The sequence below is a fragment of the Solea solea genome, chromosome 7 (assembly GCF_958295425.1).
Source record: "Solea solea chromosome 7, fSolSol10.1, whole genome shotgun sequence".
In the NCBI taxonomy this organism is placed as follows: Eukaryota; Metazoa; Chordata; class Actinopteri; order Pleuronectiformes; family Soleidae; genus Solea; species Solea solea.
Window position 1 is genome coordinate 13,150,725 of NC_081140.1, and position 25,048 is coordinate 13,175,772.

The 25,048-nt window shown below is 40.7% G+C and overlaps 1 protein-coding gene across 1 annotated transcript; it reads right to left on the reverse strand.

Annotated features, from left to right (window-relative positions):
* Positions 1-229: 229 nt before the first annotated feature.
* inppl1a (inositol polyphosphate phosphatase-like 1a) lies at positions 230-23,785 on the reverse strand. Its single transcript, XM_058633205.1, has 27 exons — positions 23,315-23,785; positions 16,323-16,386; positions 15,553-15,700; positions 15,379-15,460; positions 13,671-13,817; positions 12,879-12,969; positions 12,096-12,185; positions 11,464-11,562; positions 10,361-10,511; positions 9,425-9,531; positions 8,898-9,000; positions 8,591-8,787; positions 8,263-8,380; positions 7,865-7,961; positions 7,542-7,680; positions 7,337-7,436; positions 7,106-7,194; positions 6,890-6,971; positions 6,688-6,777; positions 6,039-6,152; positions 5,376-5,552; positions 5,118-5,273; positions 4,427-4,517; positions 4,165-4,251; positions 3,251-4,052; positions 2,678-2,811; positions 230-2,439 (listed from the first exon to the last, which is right to left on the reverse strand). Exons 1-27 carry the CDS (start codon positions 23,497-23,499, stop codon positions 2,343-2,345), a joined length of 3,837 nt encoding a protein of 1,278 aa, XP_058489188.1. The 5' UTR covers positions 23,500-23,785; the 3' UTR covers positions 230-2,342.
* Positions 23,786-25,048: the final 1,263 nt, after the last annotated feature.

Here is a 25,048-nt window from a genome sequence, read left to right on the forward strand (position 1 = left end):
GTTTCTTGTGTGCGAGTGTTGTGTATAAAACAGTTTTCATAGACTTTTGAGGAACTTGCTTCTGAAAATGTGCTTCTATTAACATATAAATTACGAATTGTACCGTACACACACACACACACACACACACACGCTCTCTTTCCCTCTGAGGCAGATCTACAGCTCACAGGTCGCATCACTTTCATCTGTACATCTTTCCCTGTAGACAACAAAAACAAGAAGATTTGCATTTTTATAAAATAAGGAAAGATATTAGATTTTAATTGAAAAACAAAACAAAACAAAAACAAAATGACATGGGAGAACAAACTGCATTAAGTTAACACACCAAAAACAGGAGACTATATGAAGGAACAAGAGTTCGACATGGAAAATAAAAACAGCCACATGTTTTTCCACTCATGCACACAAATACAAACATACTCTCTCACTCTCTCACAAACACACACTTCACTGAGAACACTAAAAGTCTGGTTGTTTGGCTGTTAAAAAGATTACAATACACAACACGTAACAGGCAAACAACCGAGTCTAAGAGACGAACATAGTTCAAGAGCGTGTGTGAATGAAACTGCTATTTATCCCAAAAACAATGTATTTTGGGACAAAAATGAATGGTTTAATGGAGTCAAAAGCAATTGGTGTGATTCACCTCGTTAGAGAAAGGTAAGGTATTTTTAAAACATTAATGAACTTTACAGTTTGACAGAAAGGCAGAGGAGGAGCGAGGACTTAAATTAAGAACAAATGAAGGCAGACTGAACAACACTGAAAAAAAACAAAAACTGAGAAGAGCTACTTGGTTGTGTCTTTTCCTACTGTGTCCAGTCAGCGTCTGCTGAGAAGGTTTAGTAGCACCACCTGCTGGCCAATCAGAGAACATGAGCGTCCTGTTTTTCTGTCTCTAATGTATTACAGGCAGTGACTTCTTGTCCTTGTCCTTCTTCTTTTTCTTCCCTGCATACAAAACACATCATGTAACTAGGTCAGAAAAATGTCTACAAAATCCAACAGGAAAAAAAAAAGGTTCCTCACAGACACGATGGCTAAGGAAATCTTTAGTAAAATAAAAAGAGTTAATAATTTACTTGGCGATGTCAGTGTCAGCTTAAATCCAAGAACACTGTTCAAATGAGTTTGAAATTATAGGAGTAAGAGATGGGACAGTGTGTCACAAGTATATTGAGATTTAATGTCCTGAATGACATCTTTTTTTTTTATTTTTCTTAGTATCTCATTTTGTTGAAGCGTCTTTTACCTCCAGTAAAGAAGTAATGTTATTGCCTTAACTACGACTGTCTGGCCTGACCAAACAAATTAACTTCGACTTATAACCGACATGCCACAGACAGACTGCAACAGAATAAAAACTGAAATGTCAATGTTGAGTGGGTGAAAATCACTTAAGTGTGGTGAAATATGTGCTTGAAGCTCCAGCAGGACTGGTTTGGTTGCTTTGCTTTATATATTCCCTTTATCATAAGAAAAACCTTAAACACACACACAGCTAAACAGAGATAATAAAAGCCACTGTTTGAGTCATAGCGGACCAAATTTCACCACAATAGTAGAAAATCATCTCCTCTCCTGTCACAACTTCCTGTTCACCTCCATCACACAGCTGTGGGTTGACATTTCTCTTGAGTGCTCTCTAACAACTCCCACATAGTTTCCCAAACGTGAGAGGGGAAAAAACAACAACCTGAGACTCTGAGAAAAACACAGTATTGATAAAAGAGTCTGAATTAAGGGCAGCGATTTGAAAAAAAAGCTCTGGTTTCTTGTAAAAAAACAACAACCCTGGTTTAATTATGCTTTTAACTAAAAAGGGGGACATTTCTCAATTCCCAGAACATCACTCCTCAGTTTAAGATTTCTCTAGACCAAAAAAAAAGAAAAAAAGAAGAAGCTTTCAGTTGAGCCTGAAGGTATAGGTCAGAACTGATGGTGCAACATGTGAGGAGCATCTTCAGTTCTGTCTGACTTGAACAATAACATTATCTCATCCTACTTCTCCTCACTAGTTGTACAGCGTACAGAGGGTTGGGTAGTGATGCATTAAGGACTGAAATGATTCTCATTAAATAAGGCCACGTCCGCGACAACGACGACAACACACATACAGTACGAGTGAAAAAAAAAGAAAAAAGGACGGTGCTTTAAACAAGTGTTTGTTTGTTTTTTTAAGTAGAAACTGAGTGCAATTTCTCTCAGAAGGCACAGTCTGGCTTAAATTGGCACATTCCCGCTCAGGTCAGTTCAGCTCAGCTGAGATTTGGCCTTTCGGGACCTGGTGCAGCACCAGGCCGGTTTGGACCAGTCACAGAACAGTTCGATAAAGTTTATGTCTGCTGCTGCTGTCGAAGACTCTCCAGCAGGATTTGTTTGTGGGCGGGGTCGTACACTCCCGCCTCCTCTAGATCCTCCTCTGTGATGTCACTGGAAAAACAAAACAAGATGTAAATAAAAACAACAGAAAAGTGACGGTTTTCATATCACAAACACTGATTGGAATAACTGATATTTGCGTGGATTGATTATATTCAAGTTACATTAATAACAACACATGAGTTGGAGACTGTGCTGTAACTAGGTAACCTTTACACTGAACTCTTATTTTTAACACTCCAATCTTTGCACTGGGGCATTTACTGTGTGTCTGCATATCTGTGTGTACCTGAGGAATTCCAGGTCATCCCAGCCATTGTGTAGAAGCCCCTGCTCATACTGCTCCAGTCCCAATCTCTGCAGCCACTCTCCCACTGATGACTCGCCTACGGACAAAGACGAACTACTGCTGGCCCAAAGTCCCTGGACAGAGGAAATGTCACAACGGGATCAACAAAAAATACAGGTAATTACAGCTTCCAAACTAGGTATACCAAAAAAGTCAGATTAATAATACAACCACATTTTAGACTTCGTCTTTATTCACAACAAGAGGGAAACTCAAATATCCAGTTCCTCGGTTCATCAGTCAAATGACCATATGAAGAGTTGAGGCTAGTTCTGTCAGTTGTGTCAGGAATCTATTTAAACCTAAACATGCTATTAAACAATAGAAATTAAACTGAAATATGTTTACGATACATTAGAATTAAATCGCCCATAATTCAAATGATTTACTATTCATTTTTAATGACCTCTCATGGACCACCTGCCGTACCCTAAAGGCCCACTAGGGGGCCATAGCCCACACTTTAAAAAGCAGTGGTGTTAAGTGTACAGGCAAACAGGATGAGTCACCCACCTCCTCAGGCATGTCCTCTGCGATGATCTCTGTGATGGGATTTCTGGGTGGGAATGTGCGGCAGGCGTCCAGACCCAAACCCAAACCCATCGGTTGCACCCTGAGAGGAGGTGGTGCTGAGGGAGCGCGTGGAGGCGGCCCAGTAAACTCACTCTCACTCAATGTCTTTGCCATCTGGAGCACAGAGCATGACTGGTCATCCAGCAACCCTGCTCCGATTCCCCCACCGCCCCCTCCTCCTCCTCCTCCTCCTCCTCCTCCTCCTCCAACACCTCTTCTAAAACCCTCCCCAAGTCCTAGAGGGGCGCCAGGACTGGCTGCTGGGATCCTGACCTCGGCTAAGTCTGGGTAAAGAGGGCGCGGTTTGGGGAAGGGAGCCTCTGTGACCATCTCCATGGCTCCTTTGGGAAGAGGAGGAGGGGGGAAATCAGGTGGAGGTCGATTGAGTGTGTTCCCAACTGTTCCTCCAACACCTCCACCCTGTGCTCCCACCACACAAGTGCCTCCATCGTCCTCTGAAGAGCCTTCCTCGCTAATGGCACGGACTGGATGTCCCGACATGAGTCGAGAGCGAGGGTGAGATGGTCCCGGGGGGGCGACACAGGAGGGTTTGGTTCGAGTTCCAGCTGAAGGAATGGGGACTTTAGCTGCCTGGGGGTTTGTGGACGTGGGAGACGGGAGAAGCTCAGGTGAGAGTGCAGCTGCAGACTGGTTGGGAACTCCTTCCAGGATGTAGTAGGCCGGATTATTGTAGCTGTTCTTGCTGATGGACGAATCACCGTCTGATCCTTCTTGCTTAGGTCTTTGCAACACAGGAAACAGCAGAAGTCAACTGTTGATCTTTCCACATTAAACAAGTCTGAAGGTGGGTTTGTTAGTCTGTGTGTGTGTGAAGTATGTAAATATGCCTGTACCTTGCAGCAGTTTCCTCCTTGCCGATCCTCTCTCCCTCCTCACTGACCTTACCCAGCTCTCCCAACTGTTTGCGAACCACAGATGGCCTGCATGTTGGACACAACAGAAAATGAAGAAGAAAAATACTTGATCATAAGAAAACAAGGGTCAAAACAAAAGTAAACAATCAATAAACATAGAAATTGCAAGGAAGGAGTTCATACACAGTTTGCAGTTTAATATAGAAGTACAATGCGGTCATTAAAAGAGCAGTGTACTGACTTGACATATTCATGTCCCACTCTGGTTACCACAGTGGATTTCCCTTTGGGTCCACCCTTGTCCAAGTCATCCTTGTCCACACTTATCCACTCTGAAATGTGACAATAATGATGGAAATAAATAAATGAGGAAGCAAGCAAATTAAACAACTGATATCTGCAAATCATTGGCAATGAAAGGCATTTCATTCGAGGTAACGTCTTCGCTGGATTGAGCCATTTTCAGACATGAACTCCAGGTAATCTACATAGGTTTTGGTCCGGACAATTCTCCTGAACTTCACATATACATATGACAAATGTAACGGAAAATTGTGTGTGTGTGTGTGTGAAGCATTCACACACACACACACAATCACACACTCACTGGAGAATGATGTAATCTCCAGTGCAGGCAAGGGAGTGGCACCTGGATTAAGCACGCAAGAAGCAGGACACTTGCACATTCACTACCTGTGGATTTTCTGGAGTTGTTCCTGCTAATATTTTTAATATTTTTAAGAGCTTACTTGGCCATTAAACCAAGGATTATTCCCAGAAGCTGGCAAGAGAATCTCCAGAGCAACTTTTGCAGACATTTGCATTTCAAATACAATCTCCACAGTTGAGTGCATCTGAGAGCAGCTTTAGTTACTCTTCATTTCTCCTAAATCAGATGAGGATAGTATGTCAAAAAAAATGCAGTGCGTTACCGTAAAGTCTCTCCCTGGTTCCCATCCTTTCTGAGGGGACTCTGACCCTCATGGACCCCCTGATATTTCCCGTTTCCTCACCACGGTGGGACAAGTAAGTGTGGAACTGCTGAGCTGTGCTGCCAATCATTGACTTCAGAGCCAACACACACTCTCCTAACAGGGAAAACACACACACACACACACACACACACACGGTGGTTGTCAGCAAAGACTTTAAATAAAGACACAGCCACATAACAAACATTCTCTTTGTACCATATGATTCGTATCCGTCCACCGATTTCACTGTTAGCAGCAGATGTTGGTCCTGAAGGTACTCGATCTCTGACAGAAGAGGCTTGAGTGTTGTTAGCTGCTTGTTGGACCAGCCCACGCGCAAAAAGTTCACGTTGTCACTGCTCTGACTGTCGTTCTCGTAGCTCTTCTTAAACTCTACATCAGGGAAAGAGAGACAGAGAGAGAGAGAGAAGGGGGGGATGCAGAATGGGGGAACAGGGACAAAGGGTAAGAAGGTGGACAGGAGAGAAGGAAGACGAGGAGGGAGATGTTTCCATTGCATTTCATTCAAAGAGTACACATGCTGGACAGGAAGGTGGGGAGGCAGTACAGGTTCAAACGGATTCTGGTTGGTTTAAAGGAATACTGACTGCCTGAGATGGAGAGGGAGGGTGGAGGATGTACGAATAAGAAACAGATATCATTTTTATTATATCCTTCTCAACTGTCCTCAAGAGGACAGGGCTATGATGTGATTCAACGAAGATACTTTTATTATGGAATAAATCCCTTCAAAAAGTGATTCATCATTAAGTCTCACAAGATCGCAACTGAAAAAAAAAATGGACCCATAAAGTACTTCTAGCGTTCTAGTCTTGTTGTTTCATCGTGACATCCCCAGTGCAGACATGTTCACCTCACCTTCCAGACATGTGGAGTAGAATTCGATGAAGAACTTGGTTCTACTCGCCGTCTTCACTATGGCCTCGATGCTCTCAAACTCAATGTAGGCCTGCTCTGACGACTTTGGCAGACCTAGGCAGAAACAAGTGGACAGGAAGAAGGTGGGTGTGGAATGGAAAGACAAAGAGAAATATCTGAGTAGGTGGTGCAGAATATAGTTTACTTGTAATGTGTGAAATTTCACCGAAGAAAAACACAGGAGGGAAATAGAAATGTAACGAAATTATAGTGTCCAGTAGTCCTGGTCTCTTTTATGAGGAACTGGTTATGTTTGGGACTAATATTTGAATTGTGGTTAAGGTTCCCTGGTTATGGTTAAGGTTAGTGATAACGCTTTGTTTAGGCGGTCCAAATGAATGGAAGTCAATGCATTGTCCTAAGAAGAAAAGCTGTGCAAAACTGTCTGTGTGTGTGCAAGAGTGACAGGGAGAGAGAGAGGAAGTAAATCTGTGAAGCTCTACCACTCATCTATTTTTAGATGGAACTTTAACAAAGAAATATTGAGGTTGTGGTGACATATAAATTAAAGATTGACGGTTGTTCTTATTGGAGCTGTGAAAGTAACGTCCTAGTACATTGTGAAGAATTCCACTTTGTACACTTGTACCTTTCTTGGAGACAAACTGGGAGGTCACTCCCACCTCAAACGTAGCAAAGATCGGCGAGTGATCACTGGTCACGATATCGTCTGTACAGCCTGAAGAACAAAAAGAGCATGTCCTCAAAAGTCTTATTGCTGATTGCAGTCACATTAAACAGCCCTACACACCATAATATGGAGGTTTATACAACTGTAAAAAGAGTCCCACCATAGGAGTTGCAGACAACATGTGTCTCTGGGTATGATTTCCACAGGATCCTGTCACACCAAGACGGAACATTTGTCCTCATCTGGGGACACAAGCAAAAGATGTTGATATGACTTAAAAAAAAAAAAAAGAAGAAGAAGAAGAGGAAATTAAGTTGAGTATTTGCTGTAATAAATGGGACAAAGAGTATCCATGATAGTGTTTACATTAACGTACCCCTGTGGCCTTCTGCTTCTGCCAAACATATGTGTCCCTTGAGCCACGTTCATAGCGGTAGGTGGGCGGGAATGAGATCTCCTCCTCCGCTGCAAACAAGACGACACACATTCTTTTGTTAGACGGGTCAATGCGGTCTGTTTTTTATAGATTTTTCTTTCCACATATATGTTATATATGTTCTTATTCACAATGACAGGAAGTAACTAGTACTGTATCGGGTGTACCAACCAAAGCGTAGAAAGACTTTGTTCTTCTCCCTCTCCAGGTTGAGCTGGTCCACTTTCAGCAAAGGGTCAAACTCCTTCCTGTTGATGTAGTTTAAGATCTCCTGCGAGCACATAACCAAAATGAAAAGGTAGCAAATTTAAACAAATCGACTCACACGTCTCATCGTCTATTTATGTGTGTCTGTGAGCGACATCTCGTCCCCCACCTGTATGTCCATATCCAGCCTATAGTTGAGGTCTCCCAGCCAGAATAGGTGTGTGAAGCGCAGTGAGATGTCAAAGGAGCTTAGCTGTTTGTCTCCAAGAGACAGGAGCCGCAGGATATCAAGGTAGTTCTGGTTTCTCCTGCAGGAGTCACAGAGCACAAGTGTGAGTGTGATATGTTTTCTAATACACCGTACCATGAACCAAAAGCAAAAAACGGTCAAATCTTTTGCCAATGCAGTGGTTCAAAGGCAAACTGTTTTGGATGCTGGAATTATTAGATGTCCTCACAAACATGAGCAATACAAAAAAAAGTGGAAAGTACCTGGCAATCTTCTCATTCCCTGACGTCAAGTGACAGTTCACAAAACCGAAAGATGTCCCATTGAACATGAAGGACACGCCTACGGCTCCTTTGTTACCTATGAAACAAAACAAAACAAATGTAAAAGTGTATTATAATGAAGAACAGAAAAGTGGCAAGCATTAGTGTGTGAACATAGTATTTTTCTCCTGTTGATTTAAATAAATGACTAAATTAAAATCACATAAAAATGACAGGCTACTAAGAATATATAATACAAAAGTTTATTTCTTTACACAAATATTTTATTATTCATATTTAGTCATATTTTTCATTTATTTTATTTCATCAAAAGAAGCAGTAAGAAACTGTCCCTTTCTTTTGTTTTAAATGAAGGTAAGGATGAGCACAGTAGTTACCCAGTGTGTTGGCGATGCCTGTTTTGACGCTGGACATTACCACGTGGCTAATTCGATTTTCATGTTCAGGTTTCACCAACACAGCGATCTTAATGTTCCACAGAGTCTGCACTGCGATCTAGAAACAAAAACATCGACAATGAACAATCGATGGAAGGGATTTGGACGCTCATGCTCTACTTTTACAGCCAAGCCGTCCTATGTAGCCTTGACAAACACACGTTTCTTCATACCAACTGCATGATTAGGATTTGTCGAAAAAAAAAGGGCTGAGAGAACACAAATAACATTTTACAAAATCTTTGTTTACTTTGTCTGCTTTCCTCACCGGTTTATAATCCAGCTCTGTCTGCTCCTTCAACATTCCGCGTAGTGACTCCACCCACTCCCGATCACACACCGAGTTCTCTTGAGTTCCAAACACATAAAGGTCATGAGGGATGGTGACCGTCATCTCGTCCGGAGTCTTTCCGAGGCCGCGGCACAACACCCATGAGGACACAGACTTGGGATGAGGCACTGAGCCTACAAAAAAAGAGTGATTTTAGTAGTTATTTTCTGGCATAAAAAGATGCTGTACAGTAAGATAAGTCTGTAGGACCTGCTGTAAACCGATGTTAGCGTGTATGTCTTACCCATATTCCAGGAGCCTATGAAGATGGAAATCATGTCTGGCTCATCCTGGTTGGAATGTTTGTTCTTCATTAGCTGCAGCAGCTGGCAAAATGCCTCCCGCTTCTAAAACACACAGAGACACACACAATGTTTATTTTTTGGCTTTAAAAGGCATGATATTTGAATGCCATGTGGAGGAAAGCATTCATGTTCAACTTAATACACTGCCCTTGTCCTGAGACGCAGCACCCTGGATACATACAGATTAATATTCTATTTTATTTGATTCAAAACACTTTGAATGCATCTTAGTATGCAAATGTGTGTGAATCCCTTAAACTGAAAGAGTCTAGTCCTAACGAGGCTGAACCTCTTTTTTGAGGATCTTTTGGGCTAAGATTGGAATTGTGATTAGGTTAAGGTTACTTGTGGATAATGCTTTTATTTTTACCTGTCCAAATGAATGGATGTCAAAGCAGCATCCTAAGAAGAATAGCTGCGCAAACCTGCATGTGTGAGTGTGTGTGTGTGTGTGTGTTGTGCAGACCTTGGCACTGGCAAAGATGAAGTCTTTCCTCTGGCTCTTGTCCTTCTCCTTCTCAAAAACAATGCCCAGTTTATTCTGCACCCGCTGAGACTTGATCAGCTGACGTACTGGAAGAGACAGAGACGATCAGAAGACAGTGAATAAGAGAGGGGTAGTTCAAGATAAATGAGGCATGAGGGCGGTGAAACGTCAAGAAATAAACTGTAAGATTTAAGTTAAGTTAATTAATGGGAACAAAAACAAAGTAGGAGTCATAGATTTCCTCAACTGTGACTCACACAGACGCCTGCATTACATAAGACTTAGGTCCATAGTAAATACATTTAATCTCCGTTTCTTGAGTCTAGAGACTTTACGATCATTTTCATGGTGATGATGCAGTGAAACATTGCTCAAGGTTTCTTGCAGTGTGTAGCAGAGGTGAGCCACTTCACCTAAAACCATTTCTGCTAAATAAATAGGGTAAAAACACACACGCACACAAAAAAACGGTCCTTCCGATTAATTCCAGTCAGCCTGAAAGCTGAAATAGACAACTTTTTGGCTTAAACTTGTCCTTATGATGTTAAAAAATGATTATTAACAACAGTGGCAATAGAAAAATTAAACTGTATCCAAGTATACTGGTCCCTATAAGCTTTGCTTTCACTATTTTATTCTTTTGGATACCGGGACACAGGTCATGCATAAAACTAGGACGTTTTTCCTGTTTGATTTTAATGTTACTCTCTTTACTATGTCTGAGGGAAAGAAATCAACTGTAATTTTATGAATGTGGCACGTGTTCACACGGTTATCTCCTAACCTACGTTATCATGAGAGGAGATACGTTACTTTTTGGTTGTCAAACAAACATCTGCTCACTGATTTTGTGAGGGAAGCACTGTGTATTCACCTCACAGTTCAGAAAACACTGTTTTTGTGGATGATTCTCACTTTTGTCATGAGTGAAGGTGGTCCAGTCCTCTTGGCTGTCCTTCACCTTCTTCATCACGACCAGTCGTCCTCCCTCTACGTCCACAGACAGAGTATATTTCTGACTCTTTCCTATCTTTGTCAGTTCTGCCAGGTAAACATCCATCTTCACCTGTAACGGACCAGACATGAAGGATTACACGCACGCCAAACACACACGATGCCTCGTGCAGTTTGTGACCACAGAGGTCATTTTGCCAGATTAAATTTCTCATAAACAACAGAAACGACAGTTACATGAGAGCTGGAATTCTGATACTCATACAATGTCTCGATGTTTATTTTGGTTGCAGATTTAGAAGGCTGTTACAAAGTTTTTGTAATTAAGGTTTCGTTATTACATCTCTGAAATTATTACATTTGCACTTCCAACAAAAGACACAGAAAATCGTTTCTCGAGAAGGGGGAAAGTCACTTGGTCTCACTCATCTTTGAAGGGCCTGCAAGTGGGTGAACCAGACGTCACCTCTGTTCCTATGAAACAGGAAACTGCTGAGAGGCGACTACCTCAGAGAATTCAGACTTGACAGCCAACCTGTGTTTCTGATCATTCATCTCTTCTTCCTCCTCTGTGTCACCTGCCTCCCAATGTGAATGTGCACCCATTGACATTTATCTCTCTGCTGTTTCCCCCATAAATCCCCAGTGAATATCCCGTAAACTTTAAGTTACGCTCACTCAATTGTGCACACTTTATAAGTAGGAATGAGTCACGAAAAGTGATTAATACCATTAAATATGGCATCGTCACTGATGATGCTACAGGAAGAGCATTACAAACGTTCCTTTCTTCTCACATCATGTTACTTGACTTCACGGCCAATCCTCCTCATGCAATTTCATTTCAGTTCATTCTCCATTAAAACAACGACAAAACTAATCTTAATTTAGCACACCATTTCTTTCATTTGCATCTTAACTGAAACAACATCTGTCAAAGTCGTCTTCTCTTTAGATTTGTTGTCATGTATGGAAAAAGAAAATGAATAAACATCTCAGAGGATCATTTGGCTTCGAGACCACTGATGTGAGTGCATTACATACATTTGTGAGGGCATGCATACCTCAAAGGCCTGCACAGGGATTGCTTTGCTGTGACGCATTGAGAGAGGAGGGAGGGAGCATGGTGAAGACAGACTCATGTCTTGAAGAGCTTTCAGAGCCTGGGGGGAGGTACGACAAAAACAAAAGTGTAAGCAGGAAAGAAACATGGACATTGAAAAATAAAAGACACTCAGGTACATTGTAAGGTTTTTGGGTTTTTTTAAGCTAAAGCTTAAAAGCTTAGCTAAAATAACTGTCAACGAGGAAATGGTTTTCTATTTCCTGTGTGACCTTACAGGGGCAAAGGAGGTGAACCCAGTGATAGCACATGAATCAAGACGCATTGCTTGATTGCATTTCCTGCCCAGCCCCTCCTTATAAACATTACTGTGATGCACTACATGACACATCCTCTCCCCCATGACATCCTGAGTGTTACACACCATTAAAACACTCAACAGGTTGCATCAGCACACAGACACATGGCAAGAAGATCATTTCATCCATCTGTGTTTCTTCTAACCCCCCCCCCCCCACACACACACACACAAAAGCCTGGAGTCATGGTCATATGAAGGGGGTTATCTAACTGACAACTTAAAAGAAAGAGTGATGTCATCTGTGAGAGTGGAACATGAATGAATGAGTGTACCTTCTTCTCGATGGAAGACAGCAGGTCTTTGAGAATTGCCAGTTTGGTCACAAGGTTCTCCAACTCCTGGTCTCCACCCTGATTCACTGACTGATGGAGGTAAAAAAAAAAAGTTTTTGTAAGACAGTCTTAAAAGAGCAAAAAGATGATGCATTTCATCCAGAAAAATGTGTAGATATAGAAACAATTGAAAAGCAAACATTTGATTGATTTACAGGACAGAGTGAGCTGAGGTTCTGAGTCTGTTTTTTGTATTTATCAGGAAGGCTGTGAAATTAAAAAACCTAGTGTCTGAAAATACTACTGGCACTGCAGAAGTAAATCAAAATATACTGGAGTCATTTGCATTTCTAAGTTGATCTCCACTTGATGATTTATTAATCTATATAAACAACTAAATTCTGCTTGTCTCATACAATCAATTCAAACAAACAGAAGAAATACTGTGCTGGTCTTCCCTTGTGATATAAAAGATAATTCGACAGCATTATATAGGAGTATGTAGCTTAACAAAGTCTACCAAAGCTGACCCCAGATGACTGGAGAAAAATCAAACATCAGCACAACTACATTCTCTGTTCTTCATTAATTCTGCTGTGACAAGTGGGCAATAGTGACTGTGATAAGCAGAACAAATGCTTTTATTTGCATATGTCAGTCCGAGTAATGCACGCAGATTGACAGTGAGAAGCCTGTGTGGCAGGGATGTAGCACAACTATGAAAACTATGTACATACATATGTACTATGGACAGAGAAAATAAGGATGATGCACATGCTGTACCTGCTGGATCATCTTGGAAACCATGAAGGCACTCTGTTGATCAAAAACTTTAGACAGAATCTCCAGACCAGACAGAACCTTATCCACCTCCCTGGTGACGAGAGAAAAAAAGAGCAATTAATCAGTGTGTCAAAATGCTTTCATGTGCATATTTTTCTAAACCGTATACAGTTAATATGAGCTTTCACATCAGCAACAAGATTTTGCTGAGCAATGTCTATTACATATATATAATATGATTTGCTTCTGACAGGTACATCTCTAACCAATCAGAAACATTAAAAATATTCAAATAAGCAAAGGCACACAGCTGCAATTGTTTACAAACTGAGGAGACCTTTAAGAAGAAAGTTAAGGTAAAGTTTAAGATCCTGAACCAAGCGAGCGCCCCTCTCTTCTTCAGTGTTGGGTAGATCGAGGTATTATTTTTCTTTTTCCACTAATTATTTCATACTTGCTGTGAATATAAATGATGCTTTGAAATTTAAGCTGGAATGAATCACAATTTTGTACTTTTTTTTCATCACTGTTAATGTGCAAAGGCCTTAATGCTAGAACTTCTGTTTCCTGGAGGAGAAGATCAAGGTACATCACACCAAGTATAGAGCATCAGGTCACACAGGGGTGTGATATGTTGGGGCTTAACACAGAACATGTATATATATATATGTTGTGGTTATGTGCAACATATACCATTCTGTACGCGGAAAGAACAAATCGAAAGTTCATGTAAGCACAGGAGATGCAACTGTGTATTGTGTGTCCTCACATGTACTAATGTGTCAGTCTTACCCATTAAGGCGCTTGCAGGAGGCCACTAGTGTCTTGTTCAGGTGAGGCAGGGAGGAGGCTCCCTGTTTGACCGCCTCAAGGTCCAGAGCGTAGCTGCCCTTCAGGTACTCATGAGAGATGGTGCTCAGGCCGTTAGCTGCTGGAGCACTAAAACACAACAATGTCCAGTTATTATTAATGATCGTTTTCATTGCATGAACGCCACTACACAACCAACATATGGCACAAGCTAAGCAAAACAGAGGTATTGTGATTTGACGTTGCACATTTTATCAAGTCAGGTCCTTCTTCTTCAGTGGCAGTCTGTAAACACTCCATCTGTGCTGTCAGGACTTTTAGAATTGCACACTTCCTCAAAACTAATTAGCTGACTTACTGTATGTCTGCCCTGCCTTGAACTTACACACACACACACACATACACATGCTCAGTAACCATGTGACATGGCAGAGGGCCATGTCTAAGGGTCTAAGTTTTAAAACTACACTATAAGTTGTTGTTATTGTATTGTAATGATTTCTGCCTTTGTATGACCCACACTGTGACTTCTAAGTAAGCCAAGTATAAAATTCCCACACCAAGCCTTATATTTGACATTTAAACCAGCAGACCGTTCAAAATCTCAGGTGTAATTGAAAAGGTAATGTTGTCTCACTGACTCTGATCTGAAGATAGTTTTCCACCACGTTTAGCAAATGAATAAAACCTAGAAAGTGACGGTGCAATCAGCATGTTTTCACACAGACGAGGACCATCATGAATGAAAGGAGGATGTTGCTGCTTTGATTTCATCTACAACTGACTCTGTGATAGTGATAGACGTTACTGACCGCATTATCAGATTTGTTTATTTTAACATTTCCTTCAAGAAACAGCACATAGTATGACTTTTAATTATTTATGAATCCATTATCAACACACACATCTGCATAGACACAAAGGACAGCCCTCACTTTAATAAGCCTTGCATCATCTGTGAGCAATTTCAACAGGATGTGGCTTTTCCTCTACAGTATACGTAGACAGAGGGAGTGTGTGTGCGTCACGCTCAAATATTATTGCGGGAATCGGGCAAAAAATAATTCGTTCCTGCTTACATTTCGGCACTTTCAACGTCATTTTATAGTTCTATCCAACTGTTGGGAAATACTAAATTTTTTGTGTGCTTGCAAACACGGGAACAATAATAATTCTAGGAACTCCAGGAAAAGTACACTGCTCAGAAAAATGAAGGGAACACCCAATCACAGTCACATTGAATCCAGCCCTAAACAGGTTGGCGAATTTGGCTTTCACCGTTTATATCAGTAAAGATTTCCAGCTGCAATATTTTGTTCATCAAAGTTTTTAACAGTATATTTAGTTCAGGGTAAGGATTTTTTTAGCTCAGTGGGAACCATGAGTGATGCAGGTACATTTAGATTGGATTGCTTGTAAGCCACTGTAACACTGGACGGCAACTGGCATTTTCAGTTCCGCCAGCCTGCATCACTTCAGCCGCCTGTGTAGATTCCCAGTCATCCGTGTCATAGTTCTCAAAAAAAATCATTGAATCAGTATTCAATGATTTTTCTTGCTCCTGCTGGAGGTTCAAACACAAACAGGAAAAAAGCCACACAGAGTGGGTTGTTTTGGAGGAGCTCACCAGTGGCCAATTCCTAAACCTCTAGTTGCAAGAATTATTTGGCCCTGAAAAGGACTTTTGTACCTGTCTGTGGGTGTTTCTGGTCCAGGGGGAGTGGAGGTTGAGGCAGAGCGAGGTGGGAGCGGTGGCTTCTCATCCTCCCCATCTACCGATGTTAGAAAAGGAGAGTGAGCATGTGACACAAAAGGGGAGGCCACTGAGAGCATGTGCGCATGCTCGAGTAGACTCTACAGCTACCTGAGTAGTCTCTGTCATCAGTGACAGCTGTTTCCTCTCGGTCCACTGTGTAAAGAAGAGTAGTGACCAGACCCTGACTCGGCTGCAGGTACAATGACACCAACTCTGGTAACGTTTTAAACCGCTTAGGCTGCACGCCCTGAGATGTCTGAAAGAAAGAGGGAGATGAGAAACAGAGCCAAAGTCGAGAGTCACAGTCTACTTGGTAGGAACATAACAATTACATCCAAACTGCTTGGCCAGAAGTAGTCGCTTCACTGAAATCTCTGGTGGCCCCCATTGTTCTACATTTAGTGTTACGTAAGCAAATACGACCCCATAGTCTAAATATAATTCAAACCAGGAACTGTTTTGGTAAACACGGCCTGCAAACAAATTCAGTACCAGGAAGCAAAGTCAAATTTTTAAAATGTCTCCAGAGTCACAGGACTTTGTAATGTGGCCACACATTCTGCAGTCTGCAGCACCATGTTTTTGCGCCGTGCGTTGTGTGTGTCTGCGGTAGTCAGAGAGTGTGTGTGTGTGTGTGTGTTCACTTGCTGGAAGTGGCGAGGACTTCACAGCTGTTGGGCAAAAGGCACAAAGAGGCTGCTGTTGGTGTGTGTGTGTGTGTCTGTGTGTATGGGGGGGGGGGGGGGCATCAGAGCCAACAAAAGCATCTCTGCCTGCCAGCTGCTACTGAAGGAAATACAGTTTTTGCAGCACACATGTACACACACTTAACCTTAGCGGTTTGTGTCTCTAAATGAGAGTGTGAGTTTTCTCTGTACCTGTACAGCCAGAAATCCTTCCTCATCCGGGAGGATTCTGTATGTGTGGACGTGCTTCTGAAACCTGCAGAGAACAGGAGAGGAGGGGAAGATGGATGATGGAGAGATGGAGCAAACGTGGTGAAATATTGAGGGATAGAGAAGCGAGAGAAGGAGAAAAAAATGTATTTCAGAAATTTGTTTCAGTACACACACACACACACACACACTTTTGTACTTGATCTTAGAGGGCTAGGGTGCATGTTGATGTACAGTATATAATGTATGAGAGCAAGGGGGTTTAGACGCTTCAACCTGTTGCTGTCCGTCACAGTAGTGAACAGGCTTTATTGTTACAGTAGCATGAAACAGTAGAGAGGATCAAAGCGGAACCTTGTGTTTATACAGTACATTGTAAAGTGACTTTCACAGCACACAAATCATCTCAACCTTCAGGAACCAGAAAACATGATGCGTTTTTTCAGTCGATAACTGTCTGTCAAACTTGAATGATGTGAACGGTCTCCTGACTGACGCGCACAGCTTTTTGTTGTTGTTGTTGTTGTTGTTATTAGCCAATCATAGATCAATTCTCTGACTTTGTGTTTTGCGATAGCAAAGTCACCACTGTGTGCCTGCAGCTACAAGCTGGAGTTGAATGATTTTTTTTAGTCTGCTCAGTGGACCAGACACAACATATCCTATTTGCCAGGCAAAGGTTGTGGTGGATGTCTGTTGGTGTAAGACTGTGTGTGTGTGTGTGTGTGTATGTGCAATGATTGTGCATCTGTTTACGATGGCAGCCTATGCAAAACCCTGCTTTTACTTCTGCTTATTTACAGGATGTGCATACGTGTTTTAAGGCATCAGACAATAGAAAAAGGGTGGAAGGATAAATCCTTGTCAGGCATTCATCCTGCCATTGCCGCTGAGCAGTTATTCCAGACTTTCCCTTTCCGTGTCAGTATCCTACAGGAACTAAAACATGAACTGGAGTAAATTAATTATTTCAACAACAAAAAAAACCCATTGCTAAACCATTGCACACCATTCACAGTGATTTAAAACCATTTCAAGTGCATGTGGAAATGAATTATAATGTAACCAGAATATTAAAATCTGTTCACACTGTATTTATCCTTTGGAATACTTCCACTTTATTAGTGATTCCCTGCTGTGGTGGTTGGGATGTAAAAAAAAAAAAAGCCTATTAGATGTCCAATTTGTGTGCTTGCTTGATCTGGCATTGATGCTTTTATCTGACTGCACTCACCACATCAAAGTTAAACAAAATGGGACTTTGGCAGCTAAACTACCAGGACATTGTCATGTTAACCTGATTAATAGGCTTCACAGCAACTGCAGCATTTTCTTTCAGCTGGCCACACTAATGATATGAGCCGTGTGTGTGTGTGTGTGTGTGTGTGTGTGTGTGTGTGTGTGCGTGTGTGCGTGTGTGCGTGTGTGTGTGTCTTCCTGTTGGCAATTCATGAGATTCTCTGAGGGTCCGGGAAGTAAATACTATTGTTCTAGTATCAGCAAAGTTATAACAGGGAAGGGAGCTGGACAGACACAGACAGAGAGAGAGAGAGAGAGACTGACATAGTCAGGACAAGTAGTCCTCATGGGGACCAAAACCTGGTCATAATGAGACAAAAACAGGATCTGGTTCACATTTGGGCTAAGATTTGAATAGTCGTTAGGTTAAGGTTAGGTTAGACATTAACAATGCAGGGTCCTTATAAAGATAGCTGCACAAACTTGTGTATATGTGTGTGAGTGAATGTGTGTTGTCAACAATCATCTATGCAAAGAGTACTATAACTCTGGCAGCTCCCATGTTATATATCTTTTATTGATTATTATATGTAAGCATACTTTATTGAGCCTAATTACAAAAGATGATGTGGTTGAAGAAATTTCCTTAAGGATTTTGACTTGTGTTCGTGTTGAACAACATACGAACATCTTCTCCAAACTCATTCATTAATAACTCAAAACTGACTTTTTTACAAAAAACAAAACAAATCACAAAACTACCCATTCACACATTTCCCTCGTGAGGAATGTCTTCATTACAATGTGTAGGGTTTCCAACACACACAGCGGCAGAGGGCCATGCCTGAACCCTGACATGTTAAGACGTGCTGAAATAATACGAAACATCTCCCAGACAGAACAACTTAATGTGTGTGTGGATGCATCACAGCAATGTGTACACAACCGTATTAGAACATGGTATGTTCTTGCCTGCAAACTGCTAAAATATAAAACTACCAGATTTGCATATATGTAATTTGCAATGCCATGTGCCTTATATTAATGAATTGTTTTTGTTTTGTTTTTTCCAAAAAGAAATTGAGGAACAATAGCTTTGGACAAACATCAATTCAATTAAAATCGACCTCATTAGCATTATTTAAATCACACAGTTACTATGTGTATGTCAGAAACTTTATTGACAAAAAATGTATCTGCAACCATTGCTAGCACATGAAAAACAACCTTACATACTTAGTTGCTTTGCTCATTGTCAAATGCAGGTCACTTGCTACAAAGGAATTACCTTTAAAATCAGCACAAACACAAAACCAATGACCACAAACACGTAAGAGGAAGTGAAAGGCAAAGCCTTACAAAGTGGTCTAAGACTAAGTCCCACTGCTTTTACAGCATCGTCACACCAGTCTATTCTCAAACAGCAGCAGAGTGGAAACACTTTTTAAAAACACTGGTCTCTCCATAAGGCCCACATAAAGGAAGTAAACATGTCTATGTTTGCAAGTCACAAGGCAAGCCCAAGGAAAAAAAAAATGTCTAGTTGCCATTTTCAGGTTAAAATTAGAATACGTTGGTTTTGAGGGTAGGATCCTAAAAGAAGATGAGCTAGTGCTCATGTTAAAACATCATATGCACAGCTGTGTGCTAAACCTCCACCCCAGCATTTTGTGAAAACAATATGGACTCAGGCTGAATAATTAATCTTTTCAAATCAAAATCACAATTTCAAACAACACAATTACCAAATCACAAAGTTAAATCTTCAAATTCATTCTCGTCCTGCACTAGAATAGAGTACGTTTTCGACAGTGGGGCTCCGCCTTATTTTAAATTCTGTGAGTAAATATTTTTCTGAAGTTTGAGTCAAAAGATTGTGTTACAATACAAACATCACAAGATTTACCTCATGTATCATTCAGCCCTAAACTGAGCACATGTAAATAAACCTTTGCAATACATAATTACATTTTTCTTTTCCATTCATTCATTTCAGGTTAAGTGGGGTTAAGAAGAAGAACTCTGGCGATAGAGGAGAAGAGCAAAAGTTCACATCACAGCTGTCTGGTGATTCAGATTTTACTTCATGGACATTTTTGTCTTGATATGAGTAAATGCTGACACATCTGACAAATGAATGTGCTGTCTAAACATATTCATTTTCCTGTAAAGATTCAAAAAAATGTTGGAAAATATTGGCCCCATGTTAAATATGGAACAGAAGGTCAATTGCTTCTGCAAAACTGATGTGACAGTAATGATACACCTTATTGTTGACTTTGTCACCTTTATTGTTAACATTTTCTACTAAAATATCTAAAAAATAAAGAGACTAGTGTTATATTTATTTCAGGTGTGTACTTCCAGTACATACCCCATATTGGATCCAACAGATTTCAAATTTAAATCCATAGAAATTTGTATTTGTATGCAAGATAATTGACCGTTTCATTTTGGTCGCCCATTTTAGCCGTCTGTAACCACAAATTAAATGTCAGAGTGAAGAAGAAAATACTTGGTACTGCTTGTTAGTCAGTCAGTACGTTTACATGCACAGTTTAGTCAAGCATTATATTTCTACTCCAGTCCGACTAAGCGTATTCATACAGAAGTAATCAGACTATGTTAGTCCGTGTAAGACTAGCTCCATTTTGGTCAGACTAACCTGTTAACATAACATTGAGAAAACCAAATTATTGTCATAGTCCGACTAAAATTGGACTTTTAACGCACGCGTAAACGCAGTGACCGTGTTGTCTTTTTATTTCATTGTGTGTATTTGTCACTAGTGGATCACGAGTGACAAATACCATCTGCTGCACGTTCTGCCACCGAAGTTTTCCCTGAAAAGCGCAAACATATAAGGAATTCCCATGATCCTATACTGCCTCCTGACGTTGTCAAATTACATCTTTTGTTTTGACTGAGACAACCTAGCAGTAGAAATGACATACTGTGTGATTTGCTCTGTATTAAGAAAGAACACATTACTTTCTTTGAAGTAGAAACTGTATTATCTGAAGACTACAGTTAAGATTTGACTTAATTTAAGTGTGATGATCTTTAATTTGTCAACCTGACACTTCAGTGGTCAATGGTCAAAGTCATCATGGCACATAAATATTCTTTATTTAAAATGTCTTGAGTCTTCACAACATATGAGTTTGCACTGACATGGATTAAAACAGTGACCTGTGTTCAACTGAGGCAGACTTATTTTGATGTTTATCTTACATAACACCCAGCAATGGAGCATAGTCCAAAGTCAATCCTGAGGCTGTATTTGAAGTTTAAAATGTATCTTTAATACGGTCATAGTTAAAATACTTGCACAGTACACAGATACAAAAAATGTTCATCCTTTTACACATGTGCCACCTTCTTATAGGGTAATTAAGTAAGTCATTGACAATCTAAAGATCATGGACTAAAAATGTATGTGACTGTACAAGCAAAATAAAAGCAGCTACTTTGAAGATGGATAAACAGACACAGTAAATTAGTAATAAAATATAAATATTAATGTTAAATTCAAAGTACATTATACGTATTTCTAAATACCACCAATAAATGCTCTATATTTTGAGTAAATCCTACTATTATTAGTTTATACTACTATATACTAAGTTTACCTTTAATGAAGGAAACTTTCTCACATGAAGCAAAGTCAATGATTTGAAAGGTGAATTGAGAGAGGAAGGGAGAGCTGGAGGCAGGAATAAATCTGGAAATGGATGATGCATGGATGTGAGGATTGTTGTTCCCCTTAGTGTAGACAAATGAATGAGCAGCAATGCAGCCACCTTTATCACTTGTGTTTATGAAATCTCTTTAACAAGTAGCCAAACATATGTCAGAACTACAGTATTTGTTGCATTTGCACATGACAAGAAAGATGGTGTCTTCACAATATACGAAAATCATCAATTGTACAGAAATATACTGTCTATTTGTAGCACCAGCTAATCAAGGAGCTTCTATTGTTTGACCAACAATCCAAAGATATTCACTCTGAAGTGATGTAAACAAAATATATATTATTAGAGTTTCTGATCAACAACTAACCATAAAGTATTGCTGATGTGCACTGAGCTCTGCATAGGGTAAAATAGAGGATGTGCGATGTCAGATTAGTGTGTCAGTTTCATTTACTACATTTTCACCATTGGTATCGCCTAATACCAAGCAACCAGGTGTCAGCAACCACACCTCTTAGTGTGGTTGCTGAGAGTGACATGATGACATAGTTTTGGTCAGTAGTAGTTTTAAAGTTTTCACTCTGGCACATTTGATTGCCTAACTGTCAGTTCGGCATGTACCACCTCGTCATAAAGCTGAATTGTCTCTCTGAACTGTCATGAAGATAAATGGTGGGAGAGTCTTTGTTGTGAAATGGAGGGTGTTTCCATCGCTTCAATTAGCAACGAGGGTGTCAGGCAATGCAACACCCTCTTAACTACAGGGTGCTTACATTCACAATATTGTCATTTTAAGATGCACTGTGTCTGTAAAGAGAACATATCTAACTCTGCAGCCACACCGACCGACTGCTTCATCATTGCAACCGATGTTACATGATACATCAGATGCGTTTAGTTACCTGTACCACAGTTCACACCCCACAGGCTTGTGGCACTGTGCTCTGTAAAAGAGGCGCAGCAGGCGACCACAACAGACTGAAGACAGACGGTCACAGCCCTGCAGATTCTATGCCATACAGGAGTTTCACTGCTGGGCAGACAGACAGTCTCTCTCCCACTCACTGTCACCCAGGGGAAAGTAAACAAATGGGGTTGCCTGTTTGTTTAACATTGGCTTAAGCAGGCTTCAACTGGTACAATTTGATCACATCAGGTATAGGACGATATGGATGTGATTCACGATATTTTTGCAAGAATTAAAAAAAGAAAATGCTGACATATACTGCATACATGTACTCTATAGTTTTTATTAGATTCCTAATACGGACAAAACAAAAATGACTTATTTTTCAAAAGGGGGTTGCAAATGTCTTACCATAATAAAAACATGTTGCTGATGTTTCCAAAAAGATTACTTATGTTGCCAAAATGTTTTTGCAAAAACATGTCACTGACATCACAAAAAAATTACTTATATTGTTAGTGAATGTTAGGTTACATAAACATATTGCTCAGGATACATATTGTTAATGACACTTTTAAAGTGAAAAACAAAACAAAAACTATAGTTATACATCAGGTCATGAGTCAACTTCATGGAATGGCTGAAAAGATGCTGCTTCCCCTTGTGGCGCTTCGAAATAAACCACTAGGACTGTATTTTGGCGAGTGAGACAGCATGACAATCAATATAATCACTGGAGGGAAACAGTAACAAGTCCACATTCAAGATTAACGATAAAGTCAATTCACCGCAATCAACTTCCGAGACTTTTTAGCGCCATAATATCATATTATGTGATTGTCTCGTAATTTAATCACATACTTTAAAATAGTAAGATACCAGTCTGCTGCTGCTCCTGCAGTAAAGTGTATGTACAGCCTGGAGAAAACAGAATAATAACAGGCCTGGCAGTGACTTTAACACAAAAGCCAAGAGCCCCGAAGGCACGAGTGCTAACTATGAACCAAAAATACAGTTGAAACTAAACTACTGACAGGAAAATAACTGCACTTGGGAAAAGTAATATGGGGCCGTGCACACCAGTTCATTTCAAACAAGTTTTTCTTTTCTGCGTTGATAAAGTTACTTACAGTACGCACAAAGCGTAAGCTCCGTTGACACTCTCACTGTCCCGCACGAGGAAGCTACCGTCTCTACCGGCCCGGGCGAGCAGCTCCTCGGCCGCAGCTCGACTCAGGTCCCGGTGATACCACATCGGCGGCGCGGGCCCCAACGGAGAGACACCACCAGCACCTCCACCACCACCCCCGGCCATGGCCACAGCCCTTTACACCGGGGTTGAAATCGAGTCGTTTCCCGACTTCTCCGAGAAAGCTTCCAGCCCTGATCCAGACAAGAAAACTATCCGGAGAAAGTCGCAGAAAAAGTCGCACACACGTAACTCATATGGCGGTAAACGGGCACGATGGCACGACACAGGGACTGAAAGTTGATCACTCGTAAAGTTACGCTGTTTGCGGCTCTTTCCTCAGTTCCTGAAAGCCGTAATATCCTCCTGCCCTGTAGCTTTCCAGTCCCACGGAAATCAGGGTATGTAAATCCACGCAGGACAGCGGGGAGCAACAGTGACGGCTAGCCGCGTCAATACTCACACAGTGTCATCACATAGTACTTCCTGTTACACTTTTCAAAATGAAAGACCCTGGTGAGAAAATTACATTAGAGCACTTAACTCCAGTGAAAGAGTCAAGCCACGTTGGTTTCCTTCTGTGTCTATGTCTGGCTAGCTTGACACAACTTTCTTGGAAGGAGGGATGGGGATATACATGAGGAAAGGAGGGATAAATTACAGAGAAAGAATAGTGAAGGAATGGACTAAGATATGAGCAGTGGTGGAAAGCAACCACATTCATTCATTCGTTGTGCAGTAGCATAAATGTCACTTCTTTTTTTTTTTTACCCCACTACATTTGCCACCTTGTTTTATTACTTTTTCCACTGCTTTTTACTATTTCTATTGAATATGTTACAATACTTAGTTTTTCCATCACTGTAATTGAGTTTTTTTGTACTCACTCTTATTGCCACTGTTTGTATCCTATGGGACTTTGACATGGGTTTAAGTCTGTGACTTGAAAGCTTTAGGTAGGTTTACACCGTAAAGAGTTACCTGGGGTTTTGTAGCAAATTAAAATCAAATTTTTACCAATATAGATAAAAGGCTGAATAACTAAAATATATTACAGGTCCTGAAACATTGTTATAAAATAACCCATTGATTGTTCATTTTATTTCCCCACCTCTCTTGTAGTATTATGGCTTCGATGGCAGCCACTGCAGTAATCCCTGAACACAAGCACCAACCCAGTTATGTAAGACATTTATTTCCCAGTCCACACTGTGCAGCTATTCTTTTGAGGAGACTGTATTGACTTCCATAACATTTGGACAAATGTTATGTTCCATAACATTTTAACCATAGCCTAACCCTAGCCTTAACCTAATCACAATTCAAATCTTAGCACGTAAACTTATCCACCTCCTCAGAAATGAGGTTCTGTCTCATTAGAACCAGGTTCTGGTCTCCATGAGCACTACTGAGGTCCAAAAGAGGTGACAAATACAGACACAAAGTCATAGACGTAATGCATTATCTCGCCCCTGACCCTAACTTAAACCATCGCAAACAATGCCCAACCCTAAAACATGACCTAATCCTTTTTCTAATCCTAATTCTAAAACTAAGTCTTAAAAAAAGTCATTTAATGTTGTGAGAACCTGTCCTTGATCCTCAAGATGTCCTCACAAAAATTGGTTTAAATCAAAATTTGTCCTCACAGCCTATCACAGATATGTACACACAC